Raw genomic sequence first — 24,734 nt, 5'->3', positions numbered from 1 at the left:
TCGCTAATTAACCTAGCATGTTTTTGGAATGTGGGAAGAAAACTCCGGAGAAAACCGGGGAAAACATGCAAACTCCACACAGAAATGGCCGAGGGTGGAATTGAACCCCGGTCTCCTAGCTGTGAGGTCTGCGCGCTAACCACTCGACCGCCGTGCAACCCAAAACATTGTTTTGCCTGTCTAAATACATTGTTAAACACTATTAGAGCCCTGTAGACCTGAAATAACACCCCCATAGTCATCTTTACACCCATGTTATTCTTTGATTTGACCACATTGCTAATGCTAATGCTACGGGATCGCTGCAGAGCCACAGCTTTAAGCATAGCATGCTAACGAGCTGTCACAAAAGAAAACAATATAAATTCATTTTCTACCGCTTATCCTCATGAAGGTCGTTGGGGGGGGGGTGCTGGAGCCTATCCCAGCTGTCTTGTACACCCTGGACTGGTGGCCAGCCAATCACAGGACACATATAGACAAACAACCATTCACACTCACATTCATACCTATGGACAATTTGGAGTCGCTAATTAACCTAGCATGTTTTTGGAATGTGGGAGGAAACCGGAGTACCCGGAGAAAACCCACACATGCACGGGGAGAACATGCAAACTCCATACAGAGATGGCCGAGGGTGGGATTGAACCCAGGTCTTTACCTGGTTCATGGTAATAGGAATAGTCAATAGTCGTGAAAGCACCACAGAATAAACAGGAGAAAGAGTTGGAAAACCTTGGGGTCAGTTAGCGGACATGTAGCCACGAGCAAGACATCAGGGTGCAACTGGAGACAGACTGACCTTGTCAAGGTGACTTGACAAAGAAAGCTTGTTTAAATGTTGGCCAATGATGCGGCTTCATGCAGAAGCACTTTGACGGCCAGCGGGATTAGGGCTCCCAACTGACCCTGACCCTTGGCTCTAATGTGGAACATCCACCCCCCGAAGGCCAGTATCAACTGACTCCGAGACACCAGTCCAACAATTCTGGACTTGATCTGGCTCTCCTTGGGGCAGACCTCACACGGGTCTGCAGTGAGGTAAAATGGAGTTCAGCGCATCTTCCCGCCGTTTACGTATGTTTCAAGATCTCTATAAGGCGCAGCAAAATTAAAATTAAAATTAAAATTAAAATTAAAATTAAAATTAAAATTAAAATTAAAATTAAAATTAAAATTAAAATTAAAATTAAAATTAAAATTAAAATTAAAATTAAAATTAAAATTCTTCACTAATGCCTCATTTCCATGTATTTATGACATTTGGGGAGCTAATCACAAAAAATTAAAATTAAAATTAAAATTAAAATTAAAATTAAAATTAAAATTAAAATTAAAATTAAAATTAAAATTAAAATTAAAATTAAAATTAAAATTAAAATTAAAATGCAGCTCTTGACTAATGTGACAACCTGTCGACTAGAATAATTAGGGACAAATTTGCTAGTATTTCATGCAGTAACTCCTTATTTTTTACTAGTTTAGTGCAAAAAAAAGAATGTATATGTAGTATTCTGGTTGCTAGGCGTCAGTCATTACACTGATGAGATAGAACACGACATTCGATTTCCTTAACACTGCATGATAAAGTAAAAAAAAAAAAGTTCTGACTCCCATTTTGTGTGGAAGTGGTATTTTTTTTCGCCCTTACTCTGTTTGAAACCATTTCTTTAGTAGAAACAAATTGGAGGCTAACTTGTTAGCTTGTTAGCACACTATGTTTAAAGCGGCAGCCATCAATTGTGACTCTGCAGGGATCCAGTAGACTATGTCTTGAAGCAAAAAAACCAACATGCCATTAGCTATGGTAAATTATATTTTTTTTTTTGGGGGGGGGGGCACGAAAAATTAAAACAGCAAAATGAACTAAACTTCAGCAACTGTGTGAAATTCCACAGCTAATACAAAAATATACAGATTAGCATGGCCGGGAAAACATTGATCTGAATGGGGGGGGGTGTTTAGGGGTGCGCATACTGAATTCGGTTTATACCCATGAAAGTACGGCATTGGGTGCAAAAAAAAAAAACAACACAAAAGAGAATTTAATAATTTACCTTGAAAGTCTTCAGAATTTGGCAGCTTGACTCCACAGATAACATAATCTGACTGATTTTCCTGTGGAATTAAAAAAAAAAATCAGTGATCAGACATTGCGATATTTAATCCAGCGATATCCAACAGAGATTGGAACCCAGATATTCCAGATGTCCTGACTGTTTCGATGAAATTTAAACTCAAGTGTCACGGAACTATGTGAACCGTTTTCCACCAATGCCAATAATTCCCTCAACCATTTGGTTTGCACTCACCACATCGATGGGGTAAATGTAGGAAAGCTCGGAGAGAAGCTGACGGCATCGGATGTTGAGCTGGGCGTTGGACTTCAGGAGCTGCTCTCTGAGGAAGCACACGAGGAGTAGTTCAGTTCTTGGGTCTCCGGTGGAAACGTTTACACCCAAAATGAGTCGTGTCACACAATAGGGTGCAAAATTATTTGCGGAATACGGAGAAGGTGGTTATTATATTACGCGCTAACCACTCGACCGCCGTGCAGCCAAGTAATATAATTATTTTTCTTATTTAAAAAAATTAATAAAAATATGTAAACTAATAGAAATCAAAATACATCTAAATTAATATTTTAAGTAATTTTAAAAATTATTATATATGTAATGTCAGTGTTTTTTGTACTTTTTTTGGCAATATTCATTAATTAATTCATTCATTCATTTTCTACCGCTTATCCTCACAAGGGTTGCGGGGGGTGCTGGAGCCTATCCCATCTGTCTGCGGGCGAGAGGCGGGGTACACCCTGGACCGGTCACCAGCCAATCACAGGGCACATATAGACAAACAACCATTCACACTCACATTCATACCTATGGACAATTTGGAGTCGCTAATTAACCTAGCATGTTTTTGGAATGTGGGAGGAAACCGGAGTACCCGGAAAAAACCCACGCATGCACGGGGAGAACATGCAATCTCCACACAGAGATCACAGAGGGTGGGATTGAATTGGGTTTCCTAGCTGTGAGGTCTGCGCGCTAACCACTCGATCCCCGTGCAGCAGAGTAATAAAATAATTTTTCATATTAAAAAAATGTAATAAAAATATGTAAACTACTAGAAATCAAAATACATCTAAATTAATATTTTAAGTAATTTTTTAAATTATTATATATGTAATGTCAGTGTTTTTTGTACATTTATTTTTGGCAATATTCATTAATTTATTCATTCATTTTCTACCTCTTATCCTCCACACTCACATTCATACCTATGGACAATTTGGAGTCGCTAATTAACCTAGCATGTTTTTGGAATGTGGGAGGAAACCGGAGTACCCGGAGAAAACCCACGCATACACGGGGAGAACATGCAAACTCCACACAGAGATGGCCGAGGGTGGAATTGAACTCGGGTTTCCTAGCTGTGAGGCCTGCGCGCTAACCACAGTAATATTTTATAATGTGTAATATGTGGCAGCAAGTAAAAGAAGGTGAGAAAGTCTCCCTTTAAATCCTTTTTACCAGAATTTATTAGTTCATTTTTATCTATGCTTGTGTGTGGTTATCTTATCATTCCCAAGGAGCCGAGGCTTAGCAAAGGTGAAAGTGGATGTTTGATCTTCTAATCGCTCAAATATGTCCTCCTGGTTTTTCCCCTCAAAAGATGCATGCTCTTCACAAATCGTCGTCCTACAACAAGCATTTCCCGGTACGAGAATGTTTTTATGGTTAGCTCCTGAAAGGCTGCAGTTTCTGTCATGAGGGAGCTTGTTCCAAATGTAATGCATGGTTATTGCGATGTGCAATTAACTTTTATGTTCCGCAGCAACCAAAAGTTTATATGCACGGGTTTAGAGCAACACTGTGTATCCCAACAGCCACACACAACACAACATTGTACGAGTAACTGACACTGAGAGTTTCACGCACAAGCAAAACAATATCTGTGACCAGTGCTGGCATGAAAACCCGTACAATTATTTTACGATTTGTAGACTAGATCAATTAAATGGAAAATATAGATTTACTTACTGAAATTGGCAGATTGACAGAAAATTAAAATTAAAATTAAAATTAAAATTAAAATTAAAATTAAAATTAAAATTAAAATTAAAATTAAAATTAAAATTAAAATTAAAATTAAAATTAAAATTAAAATTAAAATTAAAATTAAAATTAAAATTAAAATTTTCCAAAAAACACTGTTTCATTGCAATTCCCCCAAAAACTTTAAATTAAAATTTAAAAAAAAATCCAAAAAGCACAATTTTCAATGAAATTCCCCCCCCCAAATTTTTTTTAACAAATTGGAGGCTAACTAGTTAGCTTGTTAGCACACTATATTTAAAGCGGCAGCCATCGGGTTCACTTGGTGGGCCGCATGTGGCCCCCGGATCGTAGTTTGCCCACCCCTGTGATATGTTATACTGGCAGTGATAGTGAATTGTTGTTTAGATTAGCCGCCTAGTGTGTATTAGGGTTCGGGAGCAACCGTCTTGAAAGACGTAATACTTATATATATATACACAGTAACTATAAAATAATGCATAGGATACAATAATCTACACTGGCATATTTATTCAAATGCATGTGAGGAAAGATTGACAAACTGCAGGCGGTGGGTGCAATTTGCGTGGCAGGCATTTCGATTTCAGAAAGATTAACAAAACATAGTATACTGTAGATCCAAGAAATTGAAATTATGCAGATGTGGTATTGTTCATGTTCATTTCCTGTTTTCTGGCCTTCCAGAGGCTCGGGGTTTACCATCTGTGACTGCCTGGTGTTTCTCAGACAAACAACGCTGTATCCAGAACTGACACCCGCTGAACACACACAAGCCGATTTAGTTCTTTTTAAACACGACATGCAAACTCCCAATCGAGAACAAATCCATGAAAAATATCCCCCGTGTTGCAGGGCATAATCTAGTCACCTAGCATCCATAATATTTACCGATTGTCTATGGAAAAATGAATCAAATAGCAAATTACAGGTTAACGCATACCTCTTGGCGGTACATTCCTTATGAAGCATGGTTAAGGATTCTTTCTCCTCCTTTAGACTTTCATGTTGTGTGGCAAACACCTCCTCTGAAAAAGACAAAATGTTGGGTTTTAGTACCTGGGCACAAACACTTTAGTTTCGTCATTCACATTTTACGACTGAACTCAATTTGTTTTATGGTCTGCACCAATTCCATGTCCTTACACCACCCACACAAACGAGGCTGCATAAATTTTGCAGATATATAAAAGTCAGACAGATAATGATAATCCTGATAATGATGATACAGCTTGAGGACGTAACAACCAAAACATTGGCAAGAACACAGTAACTCACTGTAGCGGAATAAGGATAGAAAGAATGTATCAAGAACCAAACACGTGACTTTGAGTTTGTTCCTATGCACGATGTGAATATAAAAAATAAAACAATTTTTTTCGCTGCAAAACTGCCCTAAAAATATTTTTCTGATTTTCATCAGAATGCCCGCTTACCAAAATATCCCCTCGCTGTTTTAATAGTTTTTAAGTGTTGGGTTTATTGCCATAGACATCTGAGATCAGACAAGCTGCATCTCTTAAGGTGTGTCAATCATCCTTTCATGCAATTCCCAGCACTGCCCTATCTCTTCTATCACTCCATCTTTCCATCTCATCACCACCCTTACTGGTACTGGCAGATAAAACACAACATACATGCAATATTCGTTTTAAACTTTGAATATGCACATTTAGTAACATTTGAATGGGTCATTTGCTGTGAAAATAATATTCATTCATTCATTTTCGACTGCATTTCCACCCAGCTGTCTTCGGGCGAAAGGCGGGGTACACCCTGGACTGGTGGCCAGCCAATCACAGGGCACATATAGACAAACAACCATTCACACTCACATTCATACCGATGGACAATATGGAATCGCCAATTAACCAGTGGCTAATAGTCTAAAAATAAAGAATTCATTTCAAGAAATGCTGCAAATGTTTGACAGACAGTATGAATGGCCTACAAGAAAAGTACATGTCACAAACGGCTATTCCACAACTTCACAGAGTGAACAATAATAGTGCAATATTTCCTTTACTATATCATGATATGGTATCATAATTTTTGGACTATTAATATATTTTGTGGCCGTATTCAACCACAAAAGTAATTCATTCATTTTCTAACGCTTATCCTGACCAGGGTCGCAGGGGGTGCTGGAGCCTATCCCAGCTGTCTTCAGGCGAGAGACGGGGTACACCCTGGACTGGTGGCCAGCCAATCACAGGGCACATATAGACAAACAACCATTCACACTCACATTCATACCTATGTGACAATTTGGAGTCGCCAATTAACCTAGCATGTTTTTGGAATGTGGGAGGAAACCGGAATACCCGGAGAAAACCCACGCATGCACGGGGAGAACATGCAAACTCCAGGGTGGAATTGAACTCTGGTCTCCTAGCCGTGAGGTCTGCATGCTAACCACTTGTCCTCTAAACACTAAAACATTTCTGCCAAAAATTCTCAGTTTTTTTTAAGAATGTGGGAGGAAACTGGAGTACCCGAAGAAAATGCAAACTCCACACAGAGATGGCCAAAGGTGGAATCGAACCGTGGTTTCCTAGTTTTGAGGTCTGCACAATAAATCAATCAGGAAGCTGTAGGATTTTAGGATTTATACCCCAGTACTAGTCCGTGTGTTCTTTTCAAACAGATATCACGTTCCTGCAGTTCTTTACATTTTTTGTGGGGTCTTTTGTGACCTCTTGGATAAGCAGAATTCACCAAGCGTTTGATTGTTCACCCACTAATCACGTTCCTGCAGTTCTATTAATGTTTTTGTGGAGTCTTTTGTGACCTCTTGGATAAGCAGAATTCACCTAGCGTTGGATTGTTCACCAATATTAATAGATCTGTCTGCACCTACTTCACCAAAACAAATTTCGAGTATGTGTTTGATCGTACCTGGCGATAAACCATTTCTGGTACTGATTTTAGGATTTATAACCTAGTACTAGTCTGCGACTGATGTAGCTTTGAAAAATATTTACCCCAAATTAAAAAGTGGGAATAAATAACACTAGGATGTGTTCTTTTCTCACGTTCTTGCAGTTCTTTTAATGTTTTTGTGGGGTCTTTTGTGACCGCTTCGATAAGCAGAATTCACCTAGCGTTGGATTGTTCACCAATATTAATAGATCTGTCTGCACCTACTTCACCAAAACAAATTTCGAGTATGTGTTTGATCGTACCTGGCGATAAACCATTTCTGGTACTGATTTTAGGATTTATAACCCAGTACTAGTCTGCGACTGATGTAGCTTTGAAAAATATTTACCCCAAATTAAAAAGTGGGAATAAATAACACTGGGATGTGTTCTTTCCGAACCGACATCCCGTTCAAAAGACTCACGCTAAGTCAGTCCGAAGAATTTAAGACCGTACTGAATGGAAAACAACTATATAAAAAAAAACAGATGGTTGGTTTTTCCAGCAAATTCCACCGATCACAACACTTTTGACGCAAAGTCTTAGGGAAGAACAATGACACTGAAACTGCATCGGCATCAGAGTGAGTCTAAAGACTTAAAGACCTATACCCTCTGTCAAGATGACAGCCTGCTGGAAGACGCAAATGCGTCCCGCTGAGCTGCTCTGGAGAAGAACCCTAATGGTTTTTCGATTTCACATAAGTAAAAATACCACCACTGCATACCGCTGCTTCAAAAAAACTTTTACAGAACACTTGAAAAACCTCCACCATGGACATTTATTGTGCCAGGAGCTAAGACTGTGAATGTGCATTAGAATAACTCCTGTTACCATATATAATAAACGTCATTCAAGGATGTGATTTATGATGTCTTCTGAAGCGAAAGAAGGTAAATTAGACCGGAGAGGTGACCCCAACAAAGTCATTATTCTCGAAGGACGTTGAAGGAGGGGGGAAGGCTGTTGTTTTCATTTCAGGTCTGTGAAAAGGAAATAAGCTATTCTCTCCCTTCTGTTATGAAGTGTGTGCAACATATGCAACTACGCAACCCGAGTCAGATTTTTCCACTTAGAAAGCAAATTAGCAAGCATTGAGCATTGAACTGTTAGAAGGCCATTTCCAACAGGCATACTTTGGCTTCTTCTAATTCTCCATAGAACCTGACGGTCAGGAAGTGAAATGGGACGCTATGTATATCTGCATACAGTTATGTGGAAAAAGTTAATTATATTAGCGTGTGTGTCACACTTAAATGTTTCAGATCAATTAAAAATTTAAATACGAGTCAATGACTTCTCTACACAATCTACCATCTTATCCCTGATGTCTATATGCTATTGGTATGCTGTTATTACAGTAAAAATGATGTCAAGCAGTGAGATTTTAATTACTGTAACTGTATGAATGTAATGTAATTCATTGTTGACATTTAACTGTTCTGTTTATCACTGTTGTTGTTATGGGAATTCTTGTTGCTGCTGTTTTTGTGTCTCCCTCTACTGCTGCTCTATGTTCTTTTTAGGGCTGCACGGTGTTTGAGTGGTTAGCGCGCAATTTCAAATTGCATGTTCTCCCCGTGCATGCGTGGGTTTTCTACGGGTACTCCGGTTTCCTTCCACATTCCAAAAACATGCTAGGTTAATCGGCGGCTCCAAATTGTCCATAGGTATGAATGTGAGTGTGAATGGTTGTTTGTCTATATGTGCCCTGTGATTGGCTGGCGACCAGTCCAGGGTGTACCTACCAGCGCCTACCACCTGGAGACAGCTGGGATAGGCTCCAGCACCCCCGCAACCCTCCTGAGGATAAGCGGTAAAAAAAGAATGAATTAATTAATATTTCCAAAAAAAAGTACAAAAAACCCTGACATTACATGTATAATAATTTAAAAAAATATTTAAAATATTAATTTAGATGTATTTTGATTTCTATTAGTTTGCATATTTTTATTACATTTTTTAAATATGAAAATAATTTTATTACTCGGCTGCACGGCGGTCGAGTGGTTAGCGCGCAGACCGAAGACAGCTGGGATAGGCCCCAGCCCCCCGTGACCCTCGTGAGGAAAAGCGGTAGAAAATGAATGAATGAATGAATGAATGAATTATTAAAATGGGGAAACTAGTTGGGCCAACCTTAGCAGCTAACTTGCTATCAAAGAGTCTCCTACAGCGTCACACTCACTTTGGTAGAATTGTTGTAATTCCCACATGGGAGGGTTTTCGGGCATGAACTGCCTTTAAGGTCAAGTCACAGCAGGGATAGGATTCCGGTCAGGACTTTTGACTAGGCCACTCCAAAGTCTTCAGTTTGTTTTTTTTTCAGCTATTCATAGGTGGACTTACTGCTGTGTTTTGGGGTTATTGTCCTGCTGCAGAATCCAAGTTGGTTCAGCTTGAGGACCCCAACAGATGGCCGGACAGGATTCAGGATTTTCAGAATCAATGGTTCCATTTATCACAGTCTTCCGGGTCCTGGAACAGCTGAATAGCGCCACACCACCACACTACCACCACCATATTTTACTGTTGCTATGTTCTTAAGTTGGTTCAGCTTGAGGACCCCAACAGATGGCCGGACAGGATTCAGGATTTTCAGAATCAATGGTTCCATTTATCACAGTCTTCCGGGTCCTGGAACAGCTGAATAGCCCCACACCACCACACGACCACCACTATATTTTACTGTTGCTATGTTCTTAAGTTGGTTCAGCTTGAGGACCCCAACAGATGGCCGGACAGGATTCAGGATTTTCAGAATCAATGGTTCAATTTATCACAGTAAGTCTTCCCGGGTCCTGGAACAGCTGAATAGCCCCACACCACCACACTACCACCACTATATTTTACTGTTGCTATGTTCTTAAGTTGGTTCAGCTTGAGAACCCCAACAGATGGCCGGACAGGATTCAGGATTTTCAGAATCAATGGTTTAATTTATCACAGTCTTCCGGGTCTTGGAACAGCTGTATAGCCCCACACCACCACACTACCACCACCATATTTTACTGTTGCTATGTTCTTTTTAGGGCTGCATGGTGATGGAGTGGTTACCGCGCAGAACTCACAGCTCGGAGACCAGGGTTCAATTTGCATGTTCTCCCCGTGAATGAGTGGGTTTTCTCCGGGTACTCCGGTTTCCTCCCACATTCCAAAAACATGCTAGGTTAATTAGCGACACCGAATCGCCCATAGGTATGAATGTGAGTGTGAATGGTTGTTTGGCTATATGTGCCCTGTGATTGGCTGGCCACCAGTCCAGGGTGTACCCCACCTCTCTTGCACGAAGACAGCTGGGATGGGCTCCAGCACCCCCGCGACCCTCATGAGGAAAAGCGGTAGAAAATGAATGAATGTATGAATTAATCATTTGAGTATTAAGTTGCTGTGTGATGAATTTAGTGCTGTTAGTAATGTGTTATTCCCGCCTCTCGCCCAAAGACACCTGCAGCCCAGTGTCTGCGTTATGGTAGAGTCATGAACCCTGACCTGAACTGAGGCCAATCTCAAATGAGATGCAGTTCTTTGAATTTTTTTGTGGGGTCTTTTGTGACCTCTTGGATAAGTCGTCGCTGGAGTAAGTTTCATTTGCCGGCCACTCCTGGGAAAGTTCGCTACTGTTCCAATGTTTTCGCCTATTTGTGGACAATGTCTCTCACTGCGGTTTGCTGGAGTCCCAAAACTTAAAAAATAGCTTTATAAGTCGTGTTTTCATGCAGGTTTGGATTTTTTGGATTAGAAAATGCATTTTGTGTTCAGTTGTGTTGTCACTGACTAATATTTTAATTTAATTTTGATGTTAAAACGTTTAATATGACAAACAGAAATCGTGAAGGAGGCAAAGACTTTTTCACACCACTGTATCCTTGGGTATTATCGTCCGATATATCGGTTATCAGCCTTTTTCAGCCCCTACTTTGTGGATGTTTGGGTTTTCTAGGCCATTTGTTTACACAGAGGCCAGCTTCCTGGGAGAAAGAATTATTTGCTAATGGGCCCAGTAGCTATGTGAGAAATGTGAAAAGCCCGTCGACAGGTACAGATGAGAATGTGGCGAGGAATAAAGGTTAACAATCCAGGCTGGATGTGCTCTAGGGTTATAATTGTCAATTCTGATGCACAATCACCAGCGAACAGTTCTTTAAGACCACACACGACAAACATTAGAATCTCCAATGGGAAAAATCTAATAAAAGTTAAATTAAGTGTCTTTATGACCGTCTAAAATGTCATATTAAATAAGATCAGACTTTGAAATGCTAGTCTACATAACAAATACATAAATCAGACAGTAAATATATTGAATAATGAGTGAATCATTGAAAGCAGATGATAGTTCAAAGTTGTTTCGGCTACCAAGTTATATGAGTCCTTACAAAAAACATGATTTCTGTAGAACCGTACAAACCAATGCCACTTTATCTCCCTCCAAAAGATTTTTTTTTTTTTAATAAGCACCTGCCCGAGTCTTAACATAAGCAATAAATGAGATGCAGAAAACACGGCGCTCTTACGGCTGTTAACAAGGTGGTGACAGCTAAAGATGCAGACGATAAACGACCGTTTTTTGAGGGTTTTGGCACAAAAGAAAACAATTAATTCTTCCCGTTTTATTTAGAACTGCTGTTACCAGTTACGATGCGTGTTTGGGGTCGTTCTGTTTGTCGGAGGTAGTAGTTTGAAGTGATGCTATTCAAATCCGCAACGAAGAAAAATTAACTCATTGTTTCGACTTATGCACCCATTTGTTTTTAACCCTCCGACCCGTTTTACATTTTAATGCATAAAAAGAATCACATAATATTTGTTTATTGCATCAAGGCTTTTTTTGACTTTGTCAGGAAATTCTATTTCAACAAAATAAAACCAAAAAAAATATTTTGTATTACATTTTAAAATGGTCTGGTTGAAATTATGACCACTGTATTGTTAGGGTCGGTTTCGACCCGGTTATAATAATATAATAGATGTTCTAGATGTTCTTCTTTAGTGATTAATACTTCTTCTTTAGTGATATGTTCTATAGCCCTCAGTTAATAGCCAGGTAACAAAAGAACCTTCAATATTCATTCATTCATGTTCTACCGCTTTTTCCTCACGAGGGTCGCGGGGGGTGCTGGAGCCTATCCCAGCTGTCTTCGGGCGAGAGGCGGGGTACACCCTGACCAGCCAATCACAGGGCACATATAGACAAACAACCATTCACACTCACATTCATACCTATGGACAATTTGGAGTCGCTAATTAACCTAGCATGTGTTTGGAATGTGGGAGGAAACCGGAGTACCCGGAGAAAACCCATGCATGTACAGGGAGAACATGCGAATTGAAATTGCGCGCTAACCACTCAAACACCGCGCAGCCCTAAAAAGAACATAGCAACAGTAAAATATGGTGGTGGTAGTGTGGTGGTGTGGGGCTATTCAGCTGTTCCAGGACCCGGAAGACTGTGATAAATGGAACCATTGATTCTGAAAATCCTGAATCCGAATATCCGGCCATCTGCTGGGGTCCTCAAGCTGAACCAACTTGGGTTCTGCAGCAGGACCATGACTCAAAACACCTAAGTCCACCAGCAAGTCCACCTATGAATGTCTGAAAAAAACAAACTGAAGACTTTAGAGTGGCCTAGTCAAATGTGCCGAGGGTGGAATCGAACCCTGGTCCTCCTAGCTGTGAGGTAACCAAGACATCAGAAGTAAATTTGATGGTTATTGTTTTTAGTGTATTTTATAGCTGATTTAATACAGGCATTGACGTAAATTGACACAAGTTCAACTTACCTTTCTTCTGAAGCTGCGCCCTGTCCTTCTGCCACAGACCCCTCTCTCTGCCAAGAGCCTTCCTCTGCCGCTGCAGCTCACTTCGAAGCACGGCTAAACGCAGTTGCATGAACTCACGCTCTTTCTTCTGCTCAAAGAAAACCAAAAAAAGACACAAGAAAAGAAGAAAGGAATAAGGAACATTCGGTAAGACGTGATCAGCGATGATCTGTATCATCTTCTAAATCACCGCATCCGTACCGGTGCTGCTCGATGCTAACGGTTCAGCTAAGGTCGGTGGTGCCGACCTTCAACCTGTGCCCACGGTTTGATTTATTGATTATTTCCAAGTAGTGGCTGCACTTTCTCTTACACATTTCTAACTAAGGATCGACCGATACATTGGGCCGATATTTGCGATTTTTTACTTGAATCGGTATCAGCTGATACATGCGTTGGTTCGCCGATGTATTTTTCCGCCGCATGATTTACAGACAAGTATCCGCCGGGCAGTTTTGTGTTGCTGGAGGACTTAAAGGGGCGGCACGGAGGTCTAGTGGTTAGCACGCAGACCTCACAGCTAGGAGACCAGGGTTCAATTCCACCCTCGGCCATCTCTGTGTGGAGTTTGCATGTTCTCCCCCGTGCATGCGTGGGTTTTCTCCGGGTACTCCGGTTTCCTCCCACATTCCAAAAAAACATGCTAGGTTAATTAGCGACTCCAAATTGTCCATAGGTATGAATGTGAGTGTGAATGGTTGTTTGTCTATATGTGCCCTGTGATTGGCTGGCCACCAGTCCAGGGTGTATGGACAATTTGGAGTTGCTAATTAACCTAGCATGTTTTTGGAATGTGGGAGGAAACCGGAGTACCCGGAGAAAACCCACGCATGCACGGGGAAAACATGATAACTCCACACAGAGATGGCCGAGGGTGGAATTGAACCCTGGTCTCCTAGCTGTGAGGTCTGTGCGCTAACCATTCAACTTTCATTGTAATTTTTTTCATGAAAATTGAGGGAACAAATGTCGTCCCGAGCAAAATCGGGTGATGGAAAAAAAAAAATCGGTATCGGCATTGACTCGAAAAAAAACCATATCGGTCGATCCCTACCACTAACACCGTGGTATACCTTGAAACCGGTAACCGGTCTGACTCAAGTCAAACTCGAGCAGTTTCTGCCTTGCAACCATAAAGGGATAAGGCATAAAAGTCAATTATTTTTATTACAGCTTTAATTAATATTTTCACAACACTGTTTTCTATGTTCTTTGTGTGTTCGGTGTACAGTAGCCACGTTTACATGAGGAGTATACTATTGGAATATTTGGGTCCATGTATACGTGGCTATTGGAATATTTGGGTCCATGTATACGTGGCTATTGGAATATTTGGGTCCATGTATACGTGGCTATTGGAATATTTGGGTCCATGTATACGTGGCTATTGGAATATTTGGGTCCATGTATACGTGGCTATTGGAATATTTGGGTCCATGTATACGTGGCTATTGGAATATTTGGGTCCATGTATACTACGTGGCTATTGGAATATTTGGGTCCATGTATACGTGGCTATTGGAATATTTGGGTCCATGTATACTACGTGGCTATTGGAATATTTGGGTCCATGTATACGTGGCTATTGTGAGTGACGCAAGTATTATATTTTCGATTTACAGTCAAACTCAACCTACCATCATAGGAACAAAACCTGGACCTAGATTCAGTACTTCCTGTCTTGGGACACTACTGAATTAACCTCACTTAAACTGAGTAGAATCGAGACAGTAACCCACCGCTACGGCTTGTCGGCGTTCCTACCCGAACATCAAACAGTAATGGGTCAGCTGAGTAAACACACAGCAGTCCTGTTAATGGGGGGGGGGGGGGTTAGAACGTTGTAGCCCAGGAGATGAATGGCAGCGTGTGGGCGACAGGGTAAAAAAGGCCAATGCTGAGAGGTTGGTGGCCTCGTCTCTGTGCCGCTTTGATCCAAGGCTCTCTAAGATGTAATGCTCGTACCCGCGCTGGTACAAAAGGCCAAGAGTGGGGGGGAAAAAAAAAAAAAAAAAAAAAAAAAGCCTGAGAGGAGCTACACAATGGCTCCACTCGCTCCAAGTTGGTGGGCTTTTACAGAAAGGTAGAAAACAGGGATTATGTGATTTATTAGCTGATGTGAGCACTGAATGGGAGGGGGTGGGGGGGGGGGGGGGGGTTAAAGAATGTTTCAGTGAGCAGGAAATATTAGAGACAAGATTGTGAAAGGGATCTTTGTGGCAAAAGAATGGAGCCTCCATGTTGGGGTGCGGCTGCTTTAATACGTGTGGGGAAGTTCTGGAGAAACCAACAAAATAATTGTCCTTGTATAAAACACTAAAATGTATAAAAAACATTTATTTTTATTTTTTTTAATAAAAAAAGGAAAAAATTAAATTTAAAAATAATAATTATATTAGGAAAGCAGGAAGTGAACAAATGTAACAGTTACATTGTGATGGTAAAATGGTTAAAAACAAAAGTCGAAGCCCACATCACCTCGTACTTTAATTTTTTTTTTATTAATTTTTTTAAATAAAGAATAAAAATTCATAAAAACATTTATAATTTTTTAAAATAAAATAAAATTAAAAATTAAATTTAAAAATAATAATTATATTACAAAAGCAGGAAGTGAACAAATGTAACAAGTTACTGATTGTAAAAGTAGGATTTAATAAGCTTTGCTTCTTCCTACTCCTTTTGGACATGTGGAACTGTGAACTGATTATGTGATGCATTCAATTGTAATCTGATGCATGTTTAAATGAAATTAAACCATTACCATTGTAACCGATTCAGAAACTATTTATCCGTCCTTGATGGGTATTATTTTACCCACCCGACTCATTTGTTAGAAATCTCTTCAGACATAACGCAAACACCAGAAGTATATAATAGATTGTCCTTGAACCTAAATAAAACTAAAATCATGCTGTTTGCTAACAGCAGAAAGGACACGTACCAGCACTGAAAGAGTGAAGGAAAATAAATTTCTGGGGATCCCAATAAATGATAATATGAGCTGGAAACCTCATATTACAAATATACAACATAAGGTGGCATGAAACATTTCAATATTGAACAAAGCAAAATCACTCCACATTCTTTACTGCTCTCTGGTTCTACCATATGTTACTTATTGTGTGGTCATATCACCTCGTACTTTAAAAAATGTTTTTTAAAGTACAAGTTTTTAAAAAAAATTTCAAAAAAATAAAAATACAAATTAATAAAATAAATTTAAAAATTAAAAAATAATCAAAAAATAATCAAAATTATATTAGGAAAGCAGGAAGTGAACAAATGTAACAGTTACTGATCTGAAATCATTGATTTCTTTAGAACAGGAAAGGAAGGTACCAGTACGCTAAAGGGAACTAGTACCATATTTTCCTGACTACAAGTCGCACTATATATTAGGGTTGGGAAAAAAAATTTAATAATAAAACATAAAATAAAATTAAAATAAATAAAAATTTATAAAATAAATTAAGACTTAATATAATTAAAAAAAGTAATATAAACTTTAATTTATAACTTTAATTATATTAGAAAGGCAGGAAGTGAACAAATGTAACAGTTACTGATTGTAAAAGTACCAGATGGAGGGGTAGGATTTAATAAGCTTTGCTTCTTCCTACTCCTTTTGGACATGTGGAACTGTGAACTGATTATGTGATGCATTCAATTGTAATCTGGTGCACGTTCTAATGAAATTAAACCATTACCATTGCAACCGATTCACTATTTATCCGTCCTTGATGGGTATTATTTATTATTCCACCCACCCGACTCATTTGTTAGAAATCTCTTCAGACATAACGCAAACACCAGAAGTACATCAGAACCAGAACTCGGACCTCCGCCAAAGCAGATGTGGTGGCGCTCCATATCTGTTTGTGCGTCCACTTGTCCACAAACCGGCTCAAATATTTTGGCAGGTCAGACAGAAGAATGTTTCTCTAAAAAAAAAAAAAAAAGGAAAGACTACCTGCAGGATAAAAAACACCTCCAGGCACTTAGACCGGCAGCAGACAAGAGACGCTTATGAAGTCGGTGTTTACAATAAACACGACGTCAAATCAGGGATCAGAGCTCAGTTTTCACAGGTGTGTGCCTGCCAATTCCAAAAATCTTAGATATGCTTTCTGGCGTTTGCTTTGTAGATACGACATACGAGGGGGGAAACAAACAACGGAACCTGCTCAATTTTGACAGACGGAATACTTCTGGGTTTCAAACTCTCAGTCCATCCATCCAGGTGAAAAGAAACAATAACAGTTACGTGTCAACATCCACTTCACGTGGAGGAGATCCGAGCTCTAATCCTGTTGAGCTTTCCGGGACAGACGTCAGTGAACGGGGGCCCATCACTCAAAGAACTTGGCCAACTCATTTCGAAGATTTGCAATTAAGTCGCCGAGACGTTAATGGAGATGAAAGTGGTTGCTTACCCGCACGGTGCACGTTGCAGTTGTTCTCAGTTTCTCCTCGATCTCCTTCCCGATCATCTGTACCGTTACCTGGGTCTGCTTGATGGCTCGCTGGGCTGTGTGGAGCCTGCAGGAAGACAATGGTTGCTTCGTGTTAATAAGCGTTTAGCCATTAAATAATGACATTTGCCACTTAACAGTTGATGCTATTTATAGTAACATGTCAAAAAATGTAGTTAAATTGTGTTTTGGCATTGCTGCAGGGGCGGGGGCGTGGGGGGGGGTAAGAGCCAATCACGAGGGGAGCTTAATGCCAGGTGACATCTACAAATTGAGCCCAACATCAAGTCCTCAGGGGCCTTTTTCGAATTATGAATCTCGTGCAGTTGCATGTTTGACATAATAATAATATTTATAATATTCAATATTGTATTTATAATATTTATAATACATTTTCTTAAAAAGATTTTTTATTATTTACACCGCTTATTTATTTAAATATTTTAAAAAATAAATATTTATACCATTTATTTAAATATTTGAATATTAAATAAATAATTGAATAAATATTTAAATATTTATAATAATAAAAATATTTATAATTAATTAAAAAAATTTAAATTAAATTAAAATTTAAAATGTATAATACTATTTAATATTATATTTATAATAATGATATTTATAATAATACATTATTATTATTATTATTATTATTATTAATTCATTCATTCATTTTCTACCGCTATTCCTCACAGGGATCACGGGGGTGCTGGAGCCTATCCCAGCTGAGTAAAAAAAATTGGAGTCAAAAATTGTCACTAAATTCATCATACAGCAACTTAACACTCAAATGATTCATTCATACATTCATTCATTTTCTACCACTTATCCTCACGAGGGTCGTGGGGGTTGCTGGAGCCTATCCCAGCAAGAGAGGCGGGGTACACCCTGGAATAGTGGCCAGCCAATCACAGGGCACATATAGACAAACAACCATTCACACTCACAGTACCCGGACAAAACCCAAGCATGCACGGGGAGAACATGCAAACTCCACACAGAGATGGCCGAGGGTGGGATTGAACTCGGGTCTCCTAGCTGTGAGGTCTACGCACTAACTATTATTATCATTATTATTATTATTATTAAGAGTGGTATTGTCTCTCTGCAGCCAGAAAATATGCAGAGAAGATGCCTTCAGTTAAGAATATAAACAATAAGATGAACATGCACCTCCATGCACCTCCTTCCCAGTTTTTGTTGAAGTGATCGCCACTCTAGAACGTGATGCGGCTTATCCACCAGGTGAGAAGAGTTATCTCCTCTCCCCTTTTCACGCAAGCTGCCCCCGTATCCTTCCTACGGTCTTTGCCTTAACGCCTGCCCATCAGAACCAGATCAAACGATGAGCCGAGGCGAGTTCGGTGAAGATCTCATCCTCAGCAGCTTCGTCCTCCAGAGAACATCTTCTCACTCGCCGTGACAACGTTCCTTTTCCAATGCAGGAGAAATATCAAACAGCTGTGCTCGTGGGGGGATTTGCAGGAAGTTATGACTATGGCTGCGCACTCGACCCATGAAGACGATAATCATCAGGAAAACAAAAACACGAGCTCCTTTGACAGCGACACCAGATATGGGGTGTCTTGTGAAACATCTACATTTGGTTTGGTTTGGGTTTTTTCATGAATGTCTCGTACGTTACATTTAATAGGGGCTTTTAGGTTCTTCCTTAGTTGACACGGTCAACGTCTGGTTGATCGGAACAACTTTTTATCTGTGGTGGTTCTAATTTATTTGTGGCGGCCCACAAATAAACCCTTCAATATGCAGTGGCACACACAAAGCGAGAAATAAATAATTAATTTAAATAAAAAAATAAAAAATAAAAAATAAAAAATAAAAAATAAAAAATAAAAAATAAAAAATAAAAAATAAAAAATAAAAAATAAAAAATAAAAAATAAAAAATAAAAAATAAAAAATAAAAAATAAAAAACCCTGCCTCTCGCCTGAAGACAGCTGGGATAGGCTCCAGCACCCTCTGCGACCCTCGTGAGGATAAGCGGTAGAAAATGAAATAATAAATAATAAATAATAAATAATAAATAATAAATAATAAATAATAAATAATAAATAATAAATAATAAATAATAAATAATAAATAATAAATAATAAATAATAAACCCCGCCTCTCGCCTGAAGACAGCTGGGATAGGCTCCAGCAACCCCCGCGACCATCGTGAGGATAAACCGTAGAAAATGAAATAATAAATAATAAATAATAAACCCCGCCTCTTGCCTGTAGACAGCTGGGATAGGCTCCAGCACCCCGCGACCCTCGTGAGGATAAGCAGTACAAAATGAAATAAATAATAAATAATAAATAATAAATAATAAATAATAAATAATAAATAATAAATAATAAATAATAAATAATACATAATAAATAATAAATAATAAATAATAAATAATAAATAATAAATAATAAATAATAAATAAAGTTTAGTTTAGTTTAGTTTGTCTATATGTGCCCTGTGATTGGCTGGCGACCAGTCCAGGGTGTACCCCACCTCTTGCCCGAAGACAGCTGGGATAGGCTCCAGCACCCCCGCGACCCTCGTGAGGATGAGCGGTAGAAAATGAAATAATAAAATAATAAACAAATAATAAATAATAAATAAATTTATTTATTTATTATTAACTTAAAATATTTAAAAATATTTAAAAATAAATATTTTGGTCAGACGCACTCCATCCTTCGTCCCACAAGCCTTATGCACATGGTCTTCCAAAATGTATCTAAACACTTGGCAAGAGCTGCAACTTACATTCATTTTCTCAGAAAAAATAAAATCAAAGTTGCAACCAATCTGAAGCCAGTAGTCCCTGGGTCGGCCAAACGTGACAGACATGTTACAGCTTACATCAATCACTGATAGAGAGGAGTAAGTCTACCTCCATAAAAACCTCAACATCTGGTCATTGCACCCCAAGGTCTTTCACAGCTGAGGGATTCCGAGATTGTGCACGCAGCATTTATCCAAGAGTTTATCTTTTCCAGTCACTAGTATAACCACCACGCTGTTGTTTTACAGTAGAAATCCATTTTACTGTTTAAACCAAGCAAACTGCTGTAGGAAGCAAAATATTTAACAATAATAAACAACCAGAGACGCAACTACAAAACTGTTTTCAGTTCAAACATTCCGTCTTGTGTCGATAATTGTGTGTGCAGCGCACACCCCCGGGGGCTAAAGAAAGCTTAGAAATTGGATTCTTTTATTTAGTCGGTGTTGTTTTTGAACCCAGAGTCAAAATGGCCTCCGGAGAAACAAAAAGCAAACCACTAAATACAGATGCTGAGAAGTGCTGACACTATTTGGTTGCACAGACAACAGATGCTGCTTGTAGGAGAGCATTAGCACCTCAACACGCTACGGGGGCACAACCAGAGGAGGCCTACGAGAATGTATCCTTCACAGAAGGAACCAGGCAGAAGAGAAAACACATGGTTGATTTCGGAATTTTGTACCATTCACTCACAAATGGTCCTCGGGCCCAACTGTGGACATGCCTGTCCACGTGTTGTGACGATAACCATGATAATGGTAATGGTTGAATTTCATTTGAACATGCATCAGATTGCAATTGAATGCATCACATAATCAGTTCACAGTTCCACATGTCCAAAAGGAGTAGGAAGAAGCAAAGCTTATTAAATCCTACCCCTCCATCTGGTACTTTTACAATCAGTAACTGTTACATTTGTTCACTTCCTGCTTTCCTAATATAGTTTAAGTTTTTGGTGTTTTTTTGACATTTTTTAATTTTTTTTTATTTGTACTACTATTTTTATTTGTATTTATTTTTATTTGTACTAATAAGTTGTATTTTTTAATTTTTTTTGTTTTTGTTTTTTTGGTTTCTGTTTTATTTTTATTTTTACTACTATTTTTATTTTGATTTATTTTTATTTCTACTCCTGTTTCCTCCCACGTTCCAAAAGCATGCTATGTTAATTGGTAATGGTAATGGTTTTATTTCATTTGAACATACATCAGATTACAATTGAATGCATCACATAATCAGTTCACAGTTCCACATGTCCAAAAGGAGTAGGAAGAAGCAAAGCTTATTAAATCCTACCCCTCCATCTGGTTCTTTTACAATCAGTAACTGTTACATTTGTTCACTTCCTGCTTTCCTAATATAGTTTAAGTTGTTTTTTTTGTTATTTTTAATTTTTACATTTTAAAATTTTATTTTTACTACTATTTTTATTTTTATTTGTACTCTGGTTTCCTCCCACGTTCCAAAAACATGCTATGTTAATTGGTAATGGTAATGGTTTAATTTCATTAGAACATGCATCAGATTACAATTGAAGGCATCATATAATCAGTTCACAGTTCCACATGTCCAAAAGGAGTAGGAAGAAGCAAAGCTTATTAAATCCTACCCCTCCATCTGGTACTTTTACAATCGGTAACTGTTACATTTGTTCACTTCCTGCCTTTCTAATATAATTAAAGTTATAAATTAAAGTTTATAATTACTTTTTTATTTTATTAATTCTTAATTTATTTTATAAATGTTTATTTATTTTAATTTTATTTTTTATTATTTTAATTTTTTTTGCAACTCTAATATACGGTACTAGTCCCATTTAGCGTACTGGCACCTTCCTTTACTGTCTTCCTGTTCTGAAGAATTCACCGATTTCAGAGCAACATTTTCCAATAAAAGTCTTGCAACACGTGGATTCGTTCGGGTCGTTGCCTGATTTTATTTTATTTTTTTTATTACTTATTTATTTTATTTTTTGATTTTTTTGTCACGTACCGAAGTACGAGGTGTTATGACCATACAATGACATAATGTGTACCATAGTAAGTGTCAATATAGTGATATATATATATATATATAGCACATCATGACTGGTTCAAGACTCTTCATCCTTGTACTTAGCAAACCATAGAAGGGTTCTGATAACAGCTGCCATGAGGAATAAAGACGGACCGTTGCAATTGTGCTAGATTCTCAGGAATCCCACTGGGTGTTGAGAAAGGACCAGAACGGCAAAGGAAAGTACAATAAATATATAAAATACACTTTTATACGTCACGTTGTTAGGTTTCCATTCAGATAAAACGCGACCACTTCAAAATAAAAGCAGTGGCAAAACCATGTGACACATCTAAATACCCTTATTTAACTCTAAAACCGTCGGAAAATGTCAGTGGAAACAGTCTTAATCACCTTAATGACAGGATGTTTGGCTTATTTTCTGACGCTACTTAAATAAATATGTGTCATTAACGTAGTACGTAATCACGCTACATTTAGAAGAGGGTATTCCTTGGGGAAGCCTCGTGGTTACTTAAAGTAGCGCTTATGTTTTATAGATGCAAAAAAAAAAAATAAACTCATGTTTAGCAGCAGATGTCAACCCAGTCTGAATTGGTGGTTAATGCAAGAAAACCCAATAATAACTCTCTGGCACCCTCTAGTGGTCTGAAACTATACTGCCAGTATAAATACAGTAGTTATGTCATAGAAAGAAAGCATTTTTTCGTATTTTAAGTGTTGCTAAGACTTGGAATTCGACTTTAATGATTGTATTGATAAGATAAGAACACAGTGCATGATAGTGAGGACATATATCAACGGCAGCCATCTTACCTAAGCAGCGAGAAGACACTGTAGGAATTCCTGACAGAGCTTTGGTCAACCTGAAGTAGACTATTTTTCTTCCGCTCCGACTGGTCCTGTAACGGAAACGTGTCAACATTTCACCGCGACAATGACGTCATGTGACTCGTCATGTGACTAAACACTGTACCTTATGATCGAAGTCTGCTGCATAATAGCCATCGTTTAACCCAAATATGATCTCATTGGGATTCCTGGATCGTATCTGTGGGAAATGCAAAGCGGTTCAGGATCAGGAAAGAAATACCGACTCATCTTTGAGGAAATTCCGATGAGAATGTAAACTTTTTCTTGACCTGCTGTCCCGCGTATCTGACGCCGTCCAAGTTGACTTTCCATTCTATTAAGAGCTGGTACTGTTCCTCTTGTCCTCCCCAAATTCTCACGACGAAGCAAGACACCGAGGTATCCAAAAGGTCCGGCAACAAACCAAAGTCCAGACTCCGCCAGGTAGGATTCTTAGGTAGGAACACACAAATACATAAAAAGAATCAGTAATGCATCACTCATCATAATTTGATGTGAAATCCACTTTCACTGCACGGTGGTCAAGTGGTTAGCGTGCGGACCTCACAGCTAGGACACCAGCGTTCAATCCCACCCTCGGCTATCTCTGTGTGGAGTTTGCATGTTTTTTTTCTCCGGGTACTCCGGTTTCCTCTCACATTCCAAAAACATGCTAGGTTAATTAGCGACTCCAAATTGTCCATAGGTATGAATGTGAGTGTGAATGGTTGTTTGTCTATATGTGCCCTGTGATTGGCTGGCCACCAGTCCAGGGTGTACAAGACTGCTGGGATAGGCTCCAGCACCCCCCGCAACCCTCGTGAGGAAAAGCGGTAGAAAATGAATGAATGAATAAAATCAACTTTATTCATCACACAACATATTAAAGTCAACTTGATAATTTTCAGGTTTGATATTTTATTGTTTGTGGAACCCATTTGACTTTCTTTGTATAAAATGTGGCGGCACGGCGGTTGAGTGGTTAGCGTGCAGACCTCACAGCTAGGAGACCAGGGTTCAATTCCACCCTCTGCGATCTCTGTGGGGAGTTTGCATGTTCTCCCCGTGCATGCGTGGGTTTTCTCCGGGTACTCCGGTTTCCTCCCACATTCCAAAAACATGCTAGGTTAATTAGCCACTCCAAATTGTCCATAGGTATGAATGTGAGTGTGAATGGTTGTTTGTCTATATGTGCCCTGTGATTGGCTGGCCACCAGTCCAAGGTCTACCCCGCCTCTCGCCCAAAGGCAGCTGGGATAGGCTCCAGCACGCCCCACAACCCTCGTGAGGAAAAGCGGTAGAAAATGAATGAATGAAATCAACTTTATTCATCACGCAACATATTAAAGTCAACTTGATAATTTTCAGTGGATTGCCATGAGCATGCATTTGTTTTCCTCGCCTCCTGTCGCCATTTGTTCCATAACAACGGCATGAACGGAGTGAGTCTGGACTCAGCTCCACCTAAATAGCAGCCATGGCTAATCAAACGCAAACCAGGAAACGGCATGAAAACCACAGGTTGTCTTATATTGTGCATCCTGTGGCATCACATAGTGCTCATTACACATGAGCTATATAACTATATAATCAAATTATACATAATATCCATAAAACTGACAAAAGTCACGACTTCCTGTGGTGCCGTGCACCGTCTCGCCTCATGGTGGCACTGCAGAGCATGCCTGAAACCAGCTTAGGTCAGCGCATGCCTCACCGGAAACTGGGCTGACTACAATATGTGGAGCTGCCTCGGCCTTGCATGGGTGAAGA

General features: G+C 39.1%; 1 protein-coding gene across 1 annotated transcript in view; it reads right to left on the bottom strand.

Annotated features, from left to right (window-relative positions):
- Nucleotides 1–24,734, bottom strand: part of uvrag (UV radiation resistance associated gene) — a 66,482-nt gene that overhangs the window by 36,623 nt on the left and 5,125 nt on the right. Inside the window, exons 4-11 of the mRNA XM_058086811.2 lie at nt 23,252–23,413; nt 23,086–23,160; nt 22,926–23,011; nt 17,263–17,368; nt 12,788–12,914; nt 5,023–5,107; nt 2,313–2,400; nt 2,058–2,118 (exon numbers count right to left, since the gene is read on the bottom strand). Coding sequence (XP_057942794.2) covers nt 2,058–2,118; nt 2,313–2,400; nt 5,023–5,107; nt 12,788–12,914; nt 17,263–17,368; nt 22,926–23,011; nt 23,086–23,160; nt 23,252–23,413 — 790 coding nt within the window. The remainder of the gene's footprint in view (nt 1–2,057; nt 2,119–2,312; nt 2,401–5,022; nt 5,108–12,787; nt 12,915–17,262; nt 17,369–22,925; nt 23,012–23,085; nt 23,161–23,251; nt 23,414–24,734) is intronic.

This window comes from Doryrhamphus excisus, linkage group LG21 (assembly GCF_037039965.1).
Source record: "Doryrhamphus excisus strain RoL-2023G ecotype Guam linkage group LG21, RoL_Dexc_Guam_v1.1, whole genome shotgun sequence".
NCBI classification, from domain to species: domain Eukaryota; kingdom Metazoa; phylum Chordata; class Actinopteri; order Syngnathiformes; family Syngnathidae; genus Doryrhamphus; species Doryrhamphus excisus.
Note: the sequence above shows the minus strand (reverse complement) of the source record. Positions and strands in the feature narration are given on the sequence as shown.